The sequence below is a fragment of the Sinocyclocheilus rhinocerous genome, unplaced genomic scaffold (assembly GCF_001515625.1).
Source record: "Sinocyclocheilus rhinocerous isolate Xijiao unplaced genomic scaffold, SAMN03320098_v1.1 scaffold1493, whole genome shotgun sequence".
In the NCBI taxonomy this organism is placed as follows: domain Eukaryota; kingdom Metazoa; phylum Chordata; class Actinopteri; order Cypriniformes; family Cyprinidae; genus Sinocyclocheilus; species Sinocyclocheilus rhinocerous.
In genome coordinates, this window is record NW_015640467.1 from 1,159,589 (window position 1) to 1,172,703 (window position 13,115).

Genomic DNA, 13,115 nt, shown 5'->3' on the forward strand with positions numbered 1-13,115 from the left:
ATGTATGTATGTATATGTGTCATTTTTTTTTTTTTTTAGTTTCCGTTAACTATAATCCAGATTTAGGGTCTTCACCTCCCGTTTCAGTCGGTGAAGTGAAGGCTTTTCAGTCTGATAAGTAATGAATTGCTTGTAAAGACGTCTGTTTTTTTGTTTTTGGCTGTTTGTTATCTGTCATACATGACGGTGCATGTCGTCTCCATGTCTTGATTTCAGCTCACAGCGTTTTTGCTCTTGTAGGTTTAGCGTTTGCTTTATTTGCCTCCATTCTCACACACACACGCATGACAGTAAGCATTTATTCTCAGCTCTCAGCACACAAGAGCAAAATGCTTCAGACGGGGCGAGTCAGACTGTCATTGCATGCTGATGAACAAAGATGCTTCGTCTGGACGCTGGAGTCACTGCAGCTCACACAATGACCATCAGTTACTAATATGTGCTTTCACTGTATGGCTTCATGATGGGCAAGACCGAAAAATAGCATGCCTCAAGTGCATTATTGATTATTGACAAAACATTTAATGCCTAATAAAAATAACAATTAACACCCAGCTTTGCTCTATTAATGCATGATGTGTTTTATTGACTGTCCTTAAGATGGCACTGTTGTGCTGGATTGAGCTCCTGCATGAGCTCTGGATTTCTAAACATTCATCATGATTATAGAAAGTTTCTCTTTGCTGTTCTTGCAGGAAGTAAGTAGGGCAGAGAATATAGATCTGTGAGCTGCAGCCGACGCAGATGTCCAGGGAATAGAGCCATTTTTAAATGCGTCTTCATTTATTTATTTCTTTGCATATTTGTGGGCGGGGCCGTGCATGCTGCATGCGACGAGGCTGATGAGACAGAATGATTGACAGGTGTGAAGTACTAACCAGCGCTGTTGTTCTCTTCCCGTCTGCTGTGTGTTTCTGCCCTGCGTCGTGTCTGTTTCCGCCCCGTGTCTCGCTTCAGACGACTAGATCTTCTGCTCGTGGCTGCGGCTGCGTCTCGATGCCTCTTCTTCTCCTCTCGCTCACGCCGCTGAACCTTCTGGAAAACCCATTCCTGACACCACCTTCAAAAGCCTCAGCTTTACACCCTGCTTAAGGACTTGGGATGTGTTGAGAGACGGAGAAAACCCTGATTCCAAACCCTAGTGAGCTGCTGTCTGCATAGGCTGCTGCCTACTAAGGGGTCGTTCACACAGGACATGTTCAGTTTTATTAAACCATTGCGACTAGCATTGAGTACAGTTTCACTTTTATCAATTCTGATTCTGCATGTAGAATCCGGTTCTTATTAAATCTCGGTTCAGATTAAAATATTTACAAAAATTAGCCTACCTTTTATTCCTGGCACATTTAGGCTATAATCACTACTGCCAACTCAATATTTAACTAAATAACATTTATTTAACATTCAAGTAAATTCTTAACATTCAAGTAGCATTCAAGTAAATGCTACAGATATTGAATAATTAAATCTAAAAAAAAAAAAAAAACTGCTTGGTTTTCACACTGTGAATTAAATAAACATTATTATTATTATTATTAAAGCTACAAAAGTGATTCAGTAATAAGCAGTGAGTGATTTTCCAAATAGGAACCGGTTCTCGATACCCAACCCTACTCGTGACATGTCTGGCTGATTTTAACACAGAAATCAGGTAAAGTGTTGTTGGGTAAAATATGCATTTTTCTGATAATGCGTTACTCAAAATGCATAAAATCATGGAACACAAAAGTTGGGTAAAATATTGTATAAAATATGCATTTTACTAATAAAGTGATACAAAACATGGCATTCAAAAACTATATTAAACATTGTGTAAAATATGCATTTTTCTGATAATGTGTTACTCAAAGTGCATAAAAACATGGAACGCAAAAGTTGGGTAAAATTTTGGATAAAATATGCATTTTACTAATAATATGATACTCAATTCACAAACACATGGGACACAAAAATTGGGTATGATATTGGGTAAAATGTGTTTTTCTAATAATGTGATACTCAAAACACAAACATATGGGACTGATAAATTGAGCAAAAGTTATCAATTTTTAATTAAAGAGTTTTATTAATATTCATTTTTAATAAAAGTGTCTTAAAAGGCAGCAAAATCATGTCGCCTGACTTTTTAGACCAGCCATTAATTCGGGAGCACACTATGATGCCTTACAATGCTGACTATGTAGGCGGCTCACTAGGTTTTGGAACACTGTCTGGTTGTCAGACACACTCCAGCCTCTCATTTAAAGACATTTTTCCTCTTCCTCTTCGGCAAAGTCATCTCAGCCACACTGTACAGCAGCATCAGCGGCCGCGGGACGCTCCAAAAATCCCTCCGTAGGCTCATGGGAAACGGGATCTTTTGAGGGAACGGTAGCTCAGAGTGAGAGTTGATATATCTGGTGACGACAGACCGCGGACATACACACACACACACACGATCTGTTTACCGTCTCACTGTCAGGCCTTTCTTCTTTCTCATGCACATTTCACCAGTTAAAGTCAACATGAAATGACAATTAACCCCATTTACTTTGCACATTTCTAGTCTTATTGTGAATATTTTATCAGAGCACATAAAAAAAAAAATTTTTTTTCATATAAACTATTTGTTTAGTAATTTTTTTTAGGCTGCTGTAGTGTCAGTGAATTAATTAATGTTAGTTAATGTGATAAATGTGACAGCAATAATATCAAATAGAGAGAAGAGGGTTATTATAGTTAACTAAAACCTAAATACAAAAACATTTTTGTTACTAGAATAAAATAATATTGAAATTAATTTTTCAGGTAATGTTTATTTTATGTAAACATTAGCTCAAATGAAATATTTAAAAAATATATACATTTTATTTTATTATTTCAGCTAGATTTCTTATTTTAATTAGTTTGAATCGTATCTACTAAAATAACTAAATTTTTAATTCATAAAAACTATACAGACATAAAATAAAAAAGCACAAGAAAATTACTACAACTTAAAAAATGGAATAAATAAACTGAAAATATTAATAAAAACAAAACAACAATATCTCATTGATAGTTAAATATCACTGTCTGACTCTGAATATCCTGTTTCAGCCCAAAATGCATCACAGTGCAGAAGTATGTGGTTTGTGAATGTAATTTCATGTTGGCTTTAAGTCTGTTTTTGTCTTAATATCCTAGAGAGACTTTATTACTTGTGATAATCACTTGATAACCTGTAAACATGCACCGTCTGTATGTCATACGAGTTCTGATGCACACAGCTTTGTTTATCATCATACAGCAGTCGCCCAAAGAGACGTGTTGTGTTTTCATTGCTGCATTTGATTATATAGTAAGATGCATCCTGCACACAAACATATGCATATGAACTCGTGTCTGGCTATGTTAAAGCTCACTACTTTGAGAGCTCAGCTGCCAAAGTTCATCACACACACACACACACACACACACACACACACACTGGCAGCCTGTCGCAGTCTCAGCAGCGTTTATATAATCTGTCTAAGGCCAGAAAATTGACTAAAAATGTTGAAACTTCAGATGTTTGTGTCATTAAAGCCATTTGATGTAGGTATGTAGTTTTCAGTAGAAGAGTTTGTTTATTTCAGGCCTGACGATGCACTCAGTTGTTGTTTTTTTTTAGCTGATGTGTTTCCTTTACACAGCTCTTTCTTTCAGCTGTACGTTTGTTTTTAACAAGTGCATGTGTTTTTAATGATTGATTGATTTGTCTGTTTTTCTAGTCTTCTATGTGGTTTTAATGAACTCACAGAAACCTTTTTCTGACCCACACTATTAAAATGTGTTTATTTCATGCATTATATTCATAGGATCTCTCTGCTTGCAAAAGTGCATTTTTAAAGGTGAGGTGTGCCATTTTTTGCAACACTAGCAGTACCAAAAATTTGTTTTATTTTATTTTAATTTCCCCCACCTGCCCTTGGTCTTTTATTGTATGTAAAATATTGTAGAATATAATATTATAGAATTATATAATAATACTTCTATGCAGCTGAAACGCTTTGCAACTCAGAAATCACACGCTGCATCTTTAGAGATGGATTGATTGAAATTGCACTTAAAGCAGATCTCATTTAACCCTGAGTCTTACGATGTGACTGTTTAACCAGAAACCAAGAAAGGCTTCAAACACGCTGCTGTTGCTTCTTCCTCCACTTACACACATGCTGGCTGCTGTAGTCTTTATTACGTCTGATGTACGTGTAGATTTTTCTAGTGTCCACGCAGTTAATAAAGTTTTTATCGACTGTATCTGACTGTCTAAACTGTCTGTCCTTGTACTTGGAAATCTGGTTATTTGTTACAGTATTGATTTTGGAGACATTTTGGATGAACGTCTTGTATGGCTGGCCGGGATGTTCACGTTACCACATCACTGTTTTAATAGAGAAACACAATCACAATGTTAAACTTTCTGGGGAATTTGACAAATGGCTGCGTATTAAAGGGATAGTTCACTTAAAAATAGAAGAATAGCATTGGACCCCATTGACTTTCACTGTATGGAGAAAAAAGCACTTTTTGTGTTTCACAGACAAAGGAAAGTCAATATGTTAATTCTAATCTTTTCGTTGGTTTTTTCTCCTCGTCATGACTCCAGCAGCTCCAGTAACGCGTGTGTTTGAGCGGCGTCTCTGTGGCAGTGGCTCCTGCGGGAGCTCTATATGGGTCAGCCTGGCCTACTTGAGTCTGTTTTAGGGCTGGATGGCCCCGCAGCAGATGTGCTCGATCTGGAGCCGTTGTGTCCGTGATTCTCCAGAGGACGGGAACCTCTGAGTCCATCTCTCATCCAGCTGTGCCCACTGCACAATCAATCACGCGTTTTGTTTTAGAAAGGCAAGTTTTTAATGTTTTGTCGGCAGAGCGTAATGCTGACAACAAGGTATCACAATACATTTCAATGCATAATATATACATATACAAATATCAGTAAGATTTTTAAAAAATGTTTCTAATTATAATTATCATTCTAATTTGCTGCTCAATAAACATTTCTGATTATCAATGTTGAAAACAGTTGTGCGGCTTCATATTTTATGGAAACCGTAATACATTTTATTTTAGGATTCCTTGACGAGTTGAAATTGATTTGAAATAGAAATCTTTTGTAACATTATAAATGTCTTCACTGTCACTTTTGATCAATTTAATGCATCCTTGCTGAATAAAAGTATTAATTTCTTTAAAAAAAGAGAATGATAGTTTGTATAAATTTTATTTTACAGTATTTTATTATTTTTTAATATGTAGTATTTAGTATTTATTTTAGGTTTTTAGATTACATAAAATATAACTTGTACTTTATTATTCATACACACAGTATATGCAAATAATGTATTATTATTATTATTACTACTATGTGTTTTAACAAAGAACTGGTAACTGATGAAGTTGAAATATTAGTGCAAACATTGGTCATTTAAAAAAAATAAAAATCTTACTGACCCCAAAGTTTAGAAGGGTGGTGTGTATATTTTATAGTATTTTGTTATATTTTCTAATATGTAATATTTAGTATTCATTTTAGAATTTTATTTATATGTAATTATTATACATGTATAATAAAATACTATATGTAAAAAATATATATATACTGTATTGTTCATATATATATAGTTTTGGTCATCATTCAGATGAGGTCCGCTGCACTTATGAAAGTTACAAAAGTTATTTAGTCAAGAATAGTGTGCGATCTTTTGTCTTTTGTTATTTGATTAGCATTAAAGTGCAGACAGCAGCGCTAGGATTATGCAACAGACATTATACACCATCGTTGTAAATTGGTTGTAAATTGAGGAAAAATCGGCCGATAAATATTGGCGGCTGATACATCGGTGCATCCCTAGTATACAGTATATATATATATATATTTATTTATTTATTTTTTACAGAGAGCTGATAACCAATTAAGTTTAAATGTGATTGCAGATGTTTGTCAAAAATGGGTCATTCTCTGAAAAAACACTGCTGAAAGTAAATATACGGTTCAATAATTTCGGTAGGTGCGAGTGTTTGTTGATCTGGTTCAGTATTTGCAGTAATATGTGAGTAAAGCTCTACAGCTTTCTCGTCTCGTCTCGCAGCTCTTAATTCAGCATTAGTTGTTTTCGTTGAGTCTAATCTGAACTGAGGTCAGTTCTGCTGATGTCCGTTTCCCTTAATCCCGTCTGCAGAGGTGCTTTTCCCTGCCTCCTCATTCTTAGGATTGGTCTTTTGGAGATTTGTGATGTGTTTAAATCACGTGTAAGCCGTTAGCACTGATGGAGCAGCGGTTTTGGGCCTCCTGCGGTGGAGGGCAGATGAGGAGCGTCTCAGAGCTTCTGTGGGGTCAGACTGAGGACACACACACACACACACACTCGTCTTCCTCATTACCGTGTTTACCGTGTTCACTAGATCTCGCTCTGTTCAAGTCCAAACCTGTTTGTTTTTATATTATTCAAGGGAGTGTATCATGGAAAGCAGGGTTTCCCTCAATGCTCTTCCTTTCTTCTGAAATAAGAGTTTAGTCTACTGTCTTGACCATCTTCATTTTTTCCTCCTCTTCCTCTTTCTCATGTTCATGTTTTTTTGGTATTTTTTCTTCACCATCTTCATCTTGTTTTTGTTGTTGTTGTTATTATTCTTCCTCTTCTGCCTCATTATTTTTGTCCTCTTTTTATACCTCATTTTCTTCTTCCTCTTGTTTTTGTTTTTATTGTTGTTCTTCCTCATCATCTTCATCCTCCTCTTCCTCAGTGACATCTTCCTCCTCTCCCTAATTATCTTGTTTCTCCTTTTCTTTATCTTATTCTTCCTCATCTTATTTTTCCTCTTGTTTTTGTTTTTATTGTTGTTCTTCGTCATTGTTTTCATCCTCCTCTTCCTCTTCTTTTCCTCTTCTTGTTTTTGTTATTGTTGCAATTCCTCCTCCTTCCTCATCTTCCTCTTCCTCATCATCTTGTTTTTCATTATTTTTGTGAATCTTCATCTTCCTCTTCTTTGTCGTGTACGTCCTTATCATCTTTCTCATCTCCCTCTTCTTCTTCTTCCTCATCTACTTCCTCATCTTTTCTTTTCCCTCTGTTTTCATTGTTCTTCCTCATCGTCATCATCCCACTTTTCCTCATTTTCTTCTTCCTCCTCTTCCTCATCTTATTCATCCTCTTCTTGTTTTTGTTATTGTTGTTATTCCTCCTCTTCCTCATCGTCTTCCTCTTCCACTTCTGCACCTTCCTTATATTTTGTTTTTTTGTAATTCTTCATCTTCCTCTTCCTTGTAATTTATGTCCTTATCATCATCATCATTGTCGTCTTCCTCTTTTTTTTTTCCTCATCCTCTTTCTCATCTTCTTCTTCCTCTTCTTCTGCTGCTTCTTGATATTTTTGTTGATTTTCATCTTCCTCCTCTTCCTTTTCATCTGCTTCCTCATCATATTCTTGTTCTTGTTTTTCCTTCTTGTCATCATCATCTTTGTCTTGATTTCAACAATAATTCTCGAGGCAGTTCTTCTCAGCATGCTGTGAGCAATTCCCTTTATTATGCATAATCTGTAGTTCTTCATCTTTTTGTGAACACTCTGATAGTTTTGTGCAATGAAATGTGATTGCTCAGTCTGATATTTTTTAGTTTTGCACATTTCTATTAAGGGTCACACTGAGATACGAAGCAGTTTTTGGTGTCATTAGCATTTTGCATAATAATCATAAATAACCCTGTTCTGTCTTTGCATCCGGTCCAGATTGGTGGCCACAGTGCTACTGTACGATACATTTATCACAGTATTAAATCATTTCTTAGCGCCAAGTCGTTTTGTCCGCAGGTGATGAGAGTGATACAAATGCGATCCTGTGGCAGACCTGAACAGAAAGTCAGTCATGAGTCTCCAGACTCTGTGTCATTGCTCTGCTTCCTCTGGCAAACGTGTCATGAGATGCAGAACATTTCTGCGCGCCGCCTCATTGGCAAAGTCGTAAAAATAGATGGGGTCTGTGTGGCCCATGGGAGGATTGGAGGCACACAGACACCGAAAAGAGACAGAATCGCTGTCCACAAAAATATATCAGAAGCATACTGCGGGTGAAGGTTCAAACTCGGGGCAAAGACATCAAAAATAAACACACACACAAAAATACAGCTTCAAATAAACAGTTTTATAACACATAAAATGGCTAAATTCATCTAGCATTCTGTGGACACAACCAGTAATATTGTTTTGTCTTTGTTCATGTCTCACAGTTTTTTTAATAATAATAATAATAATAATAAATTCTGTTGTTAATGGAGAAAATACTATCAAATACTAAATACTAATGTATTTAAACTTATATTGTATTTATGTATTTTAATAATAATAATAAACTGTTGTTAATGACATTTTAAAAATACTTTTATTAATCTATATTTATTGGAGGCACACAGACACCGAAACGAGAAAAGAGACAGAATCGCTGTCCACAAAAATATATCAGAAGCATACTGCGGGTGAAGGTTCAAACTCGGGCAAAGACATCAAAAATAAACACACACACAAAAATACAGCTTCAAATAAACAGTTTTATAACACATAAAATGGCTAAATTCATCTAGCATTCTGTGGACACAACCAGTAATATTGTTTTGTCTTTGTTCATGTCTCACAGTTTTTTTAATAATAATAATAATAATAATAAATTCTGTTGTTAATGGAGAAAATACTATCAAATACTAAATACTAATGTATTTAAACTTATATTGTATTTATGTATTTTAATAATAATAATAAACTGTTGTTAATGACATTTTAAAAATACTTTTATTAATCTATATTTAAACTTATATTCTATTTATATATTTTAATAATAATAAATTCTGTTGTTAATGGAGAAAATACTATAAAATACTAATATATTTAAATTTATATTGTATTTATATATTTTAATAATAATAATAAAAAAACTTGTTAATGACATTTTAAAAATACTTTTATTAATCTATAAAAATTTGTTATTTATATATTTGTTTTTTCATATAATGATGATGATAATAATAATATCTTATATTTAAATATATAAAAAATATAAATATGTTAGTGTTTAGTTTTTAATAGTATTTAATGATTTTTAATTAACAATAGCATTTCTTCTTATTATTTATAATAAATAAAAACATACATCAATATTAATATCAATAATAATAATAATAATAATAATGTTCTGGGTTATTTTCAACCTATTGTCTATGGCCCACATGCTGTTCATTATCATGGATAATATTTTGAATAATTTCAAAATGAAATTAAATATACAAATAATGGAAGTCCTAAAATAGCTACCAAAATATTTCCAAATAATTCATATTCCTGTTGCCTGTGGAGCTTCCATTAAAAGCGCATTAGTGTAAACACTGAGACGTGCTTATTACCGTCTGTGGAGATCAACATCATGCATAGAGATGCTGTTCATAGACATCGAGTTGAAAAGAAGCATTCCTTGTAATCATTCACTCCGTTGACGTGTTAGTAAGCGAGTGGTTAGTTAACTGCACTCTTCAAAGTCAAGCAGCCTCCATCAACTAGACAGTTCTACGTGAGACGGCCATGAGTTTTTGGCATCTTTCCCTCTTTTGCTCTCTCACGTCTCGTTCTGGATTGTGTACAGCTTCCACACCGCGCCAGTTGTTGATTTCCCAGCATGCTCTCGGCCATCAGACAGACTGGTGACGGGGTCATAACTCACCTTAACCTACCAAAACACCTCTTCACTACTGGCTGAGACTTTTGAGGCAACAGTGAACTCATTTATGCTGGTCATTTATTTAGAGGAACACATTAATTGTCTCACACTTGTGACATATTTAGTTCTCTACAGCATCTAGTTTTGTCTAAAGTGAGCAGTTTATGTAAATACTATCATCCGATGAATTAAACTGAGCGAACAGACATGGTTATGGTTAAAGGCTTGACCGGCTCAACAGAAACGACAGGGTTAGTTTTTATAAACCAGAGCTGACAGAATGAGTTGTTTTCCTCTGAATATGCAGCATGCATCTCTTTCCAGAACATCATTCTCTATTGTACATATTCAGTGTGCAAATCAGAGATGTTTTTGTGTCAATGATGCAAATGTGTTGCATGTTTAAATTGAAGTTTGGGGGCCGGTGAGATTTTTAAATGTTTCTGAAAGAGTCTCTTCTGCTCACAAAGGCTGCATTTATTTGATCTAAAATACAGTCGAAAATGCGAAATATTATTGCAATTTAAAATAGCTGTTTTCTATGTTAATATATATTAAAATATAATTTATTTCTGTGATGCGCAGCTGTATTTTCAGCATCATTCCTCCAGTCTTCAGTGTCACATGATCTTCAGAAATCATTCTAATATGCTGATTTGCTGCTCAAGAAACATTTCTGATTATTATCAATGTTGAACACAGTTGTGCTGCACAATATTTTTGTGGAAACTGTGATGCATTTTATTTTTCAGGATTCACAGATGAATAGAAAGTTCAAAAGATCATCATTCATTTTAAATAGAAATCTTTTGTAACATTATAAATGTCTTTACTGGCACTTCTGATCAATTTAATGCAGCCTTGTAAATCAATTCTTACCCCAATTACCTAGATTTCATGTGTTCCATGAAATTAAGGAACTTATACAGTTTTGGAAAGACATGAGGGTCAGTAAATGATGCATTTTCCCTTTTGCAAAGAAGCTGTCATTCTGATTTTGTGCACAGATACAGTGATTGGCTGATTTATTTCATGCAGTTAACGTGGCTTGTGATGTCTGTGGGTGAGATCTGCCTCATGACTGTCTTGATTTTGGCTCGAGAGCACAGACAGCGGGTAAACCGAACTGAACCCCCTCTAACCCTTCGACAGCATCCCACCCGGAGGTCCGGACCAAACGCTGCTCCGTTTGGGTTCGTGGTCCTCACAGAGCCGCGGTGACTTTGGCTTCGCTCCTGTCGAGTCTTTTCAGCGTCAGCCGCTCTGAGCCGCCGGCCCGTCTGAGGAGGGGGTTTGTGGGAGTCCAGAACCGCCACTTCGGATCAGGCTGCCGGCCTGGATTGAGTCAGGAGGTTCCCCTCCCAGACGGGACCATGAGCTCACAGCGTGCCAGTCAGAGACCCGCTGGAGCTCTGCGCTTTACCCGAATCGGGCTGTGTGTTCACGTGTGCATGGAAATAGCGTGCTGTGTGTTTGAAATGGAGCAGGTGAGTTGAAGGCATGGATTTAGAGTCTGTAATCAGAGCGGAAAGATCATTTCATGTTTGTTTTACAGGCACCATGAATCCGCTGACCCCACGGAAAGAGACGCCACATCAGACGTTTGGGACAGACTTACTATCAGGTGGGTTCAGTTTCCACTTTAATCGTAGACTCGGCGTTACCAGAGCTAAGAAGATCCACAATGCAGATTACTGTAGTCAAGAAGAGACTGTCTGACTAATGCTTTGTTTTTGTCATTTAAAGGCAGGATTATTTTGTGAAATAGATTAAATGGCAATAATAGACCAGCATGGAAAACATAGTCAAATAGTAGTGCGACAGACTCCACAAACAACACAGACATAATTGGATCAGAATTTATGTACATGCAGAGTTTTATTTTAGTGTCATTGATTTATTTTTTGTTTTTGTTAATGAATTAGATTTTAGTTTTATGTGTGTGTAAAGTTTTATTAGTTTTTTTCTGTATCGTTTTATTCATTTTTATTTACCAAAAAAAATATAACTTTAATAATAATATATTTTTGTTAATTTGAATGAAATTTATTTTTTAGATTTTCTGTTTTCACTTTTTTAGTTTTTTTCTTTTTTTTTTGAAGTTTTAGTAATTTTCTGTCATTTTGTTGTCTGTTTTAGTTGAGCTAAAGAAAAATGAGAAATGTTGTCTTGGCAACTAGCTAAAATAAAATAAGTTATTTTATTATTTAAAAAAAAACATTAAAAAATTTTTTTTTCCAACCATAACTCAGAACTGATTTTACCGGTGAATTTATAGTTTACCTGCTGCCTGAAATTAAATTCTGAACATCTTTTAAAGATTTTATGACATGGCAATAAATTGCTTCCTTTAGCATGCATCGCTTTGTAAGTTGCTTTGGATAAAAGTGTCTCCTAAATGAATGAATGTAAATGTAAATCCAGTGTTAAGTTCATTGTATCTGTTGTTGTTACTCACAGAAGTCAGCCAAAATCAGCCAGATGGAGAAAGTGTTTTCCAGTTTTGTGTGCAATATGCATCGGGTTAACAGTGAACAGACTATTTCTTACTAAAATTATGTTTTGAAACTAGCTGACATGATGATAGGACAGGATGCCATGTGTTTTCTTCCTGTCTAGAGTGCCTGCGATCTTCTAGTCCTCCTCCAATGCGCTTCTGTGGGATTTTTCACCTCTTTTTTTTTTTTTGGTCCAGCAGGTGAATCACAGGAGCACAAGTACTGGCTGACTGTTGCTGTGTTCTTTGATAAATGACATGAGCATGAACATTTACATCTGTCTGTTTGCTTTCACTAGTAATAACCAGCTTCTTGTGGCGTCTTGTTTTGTCTCTGCACAGCCTCTTAGAAAACACTCGTCACTTCTCTTCTCTCATTGAAATGCAGCGCAGCATCTGTGCACTCGTACGACACGCCCTGTTGTTCATCTCTGAACTCAACTCTGTCTCTCTCTAGACTCAGTGTCTGCTTTTCCTGCTCAGTGGAGCTCACAGTCCAGCCCTCCGCAGACGATGGACAGCAGCCCGATGGCAGCGTTCACAGGTGATCGCACTCATAATGAGAGTCCAAAACCTCTGGGATCATTCCAGCCCCAATCATAGTTTGCAATTTGCCAGAAATGTTATATTGAAGGTGGTGAATTGTTATACATTTATATTTATTTTATATAATAATGATGATGATGATGATGATGATAATAATATATTTAATAAATAGTTTTAATACTATTAATGCATAGTTTTTAAATTAGAATCTTCTACTGTAGAATCATCTAAGTCTTTTTATTATTAAATATTTTATAAATATTTGTATTAATAAAAATATAGTTGTAGCAGTAGTAGTTTTAGCAGTAATATTTACAGTAATATTATAATTTATTATTCTTATTAATATATATATATATATATATATATA

At 35.2% G+C, this 13,115-nt stretch overlaps 1 protein-coding gene across 5 annotated transcripts in view; it reads left to right on the top strand.

The window, feature by feature from the left end:
* The window catches only part of LOC107753050 (microtubule-associated protein 4-like), a 71,997-nt gene that overhangs the window by 18,382 nt on the left and 40,500 nt on the right, over nucleotides 1-13,115 (top strand). For all 5 annotated transcript variants that reach the window (XM_016569156.1, XM_016569157.1, XM_016569159.1 and 2 more), the window contains 2 exons: nucleotides 11,258-11,326; nucleotides 12,657-12,743. In XM_016569156.1, the coding sequence (XP_016424642.1) occupies nucleotides 11,258-11,326; nucleotides 12,657-12,743 (156 nt within the window). The remainder of the gene's footprint in view (nucleotides 1-11,257; nucleotides 11,327-12,656; nucleotides 12,744-13,115) is intronic.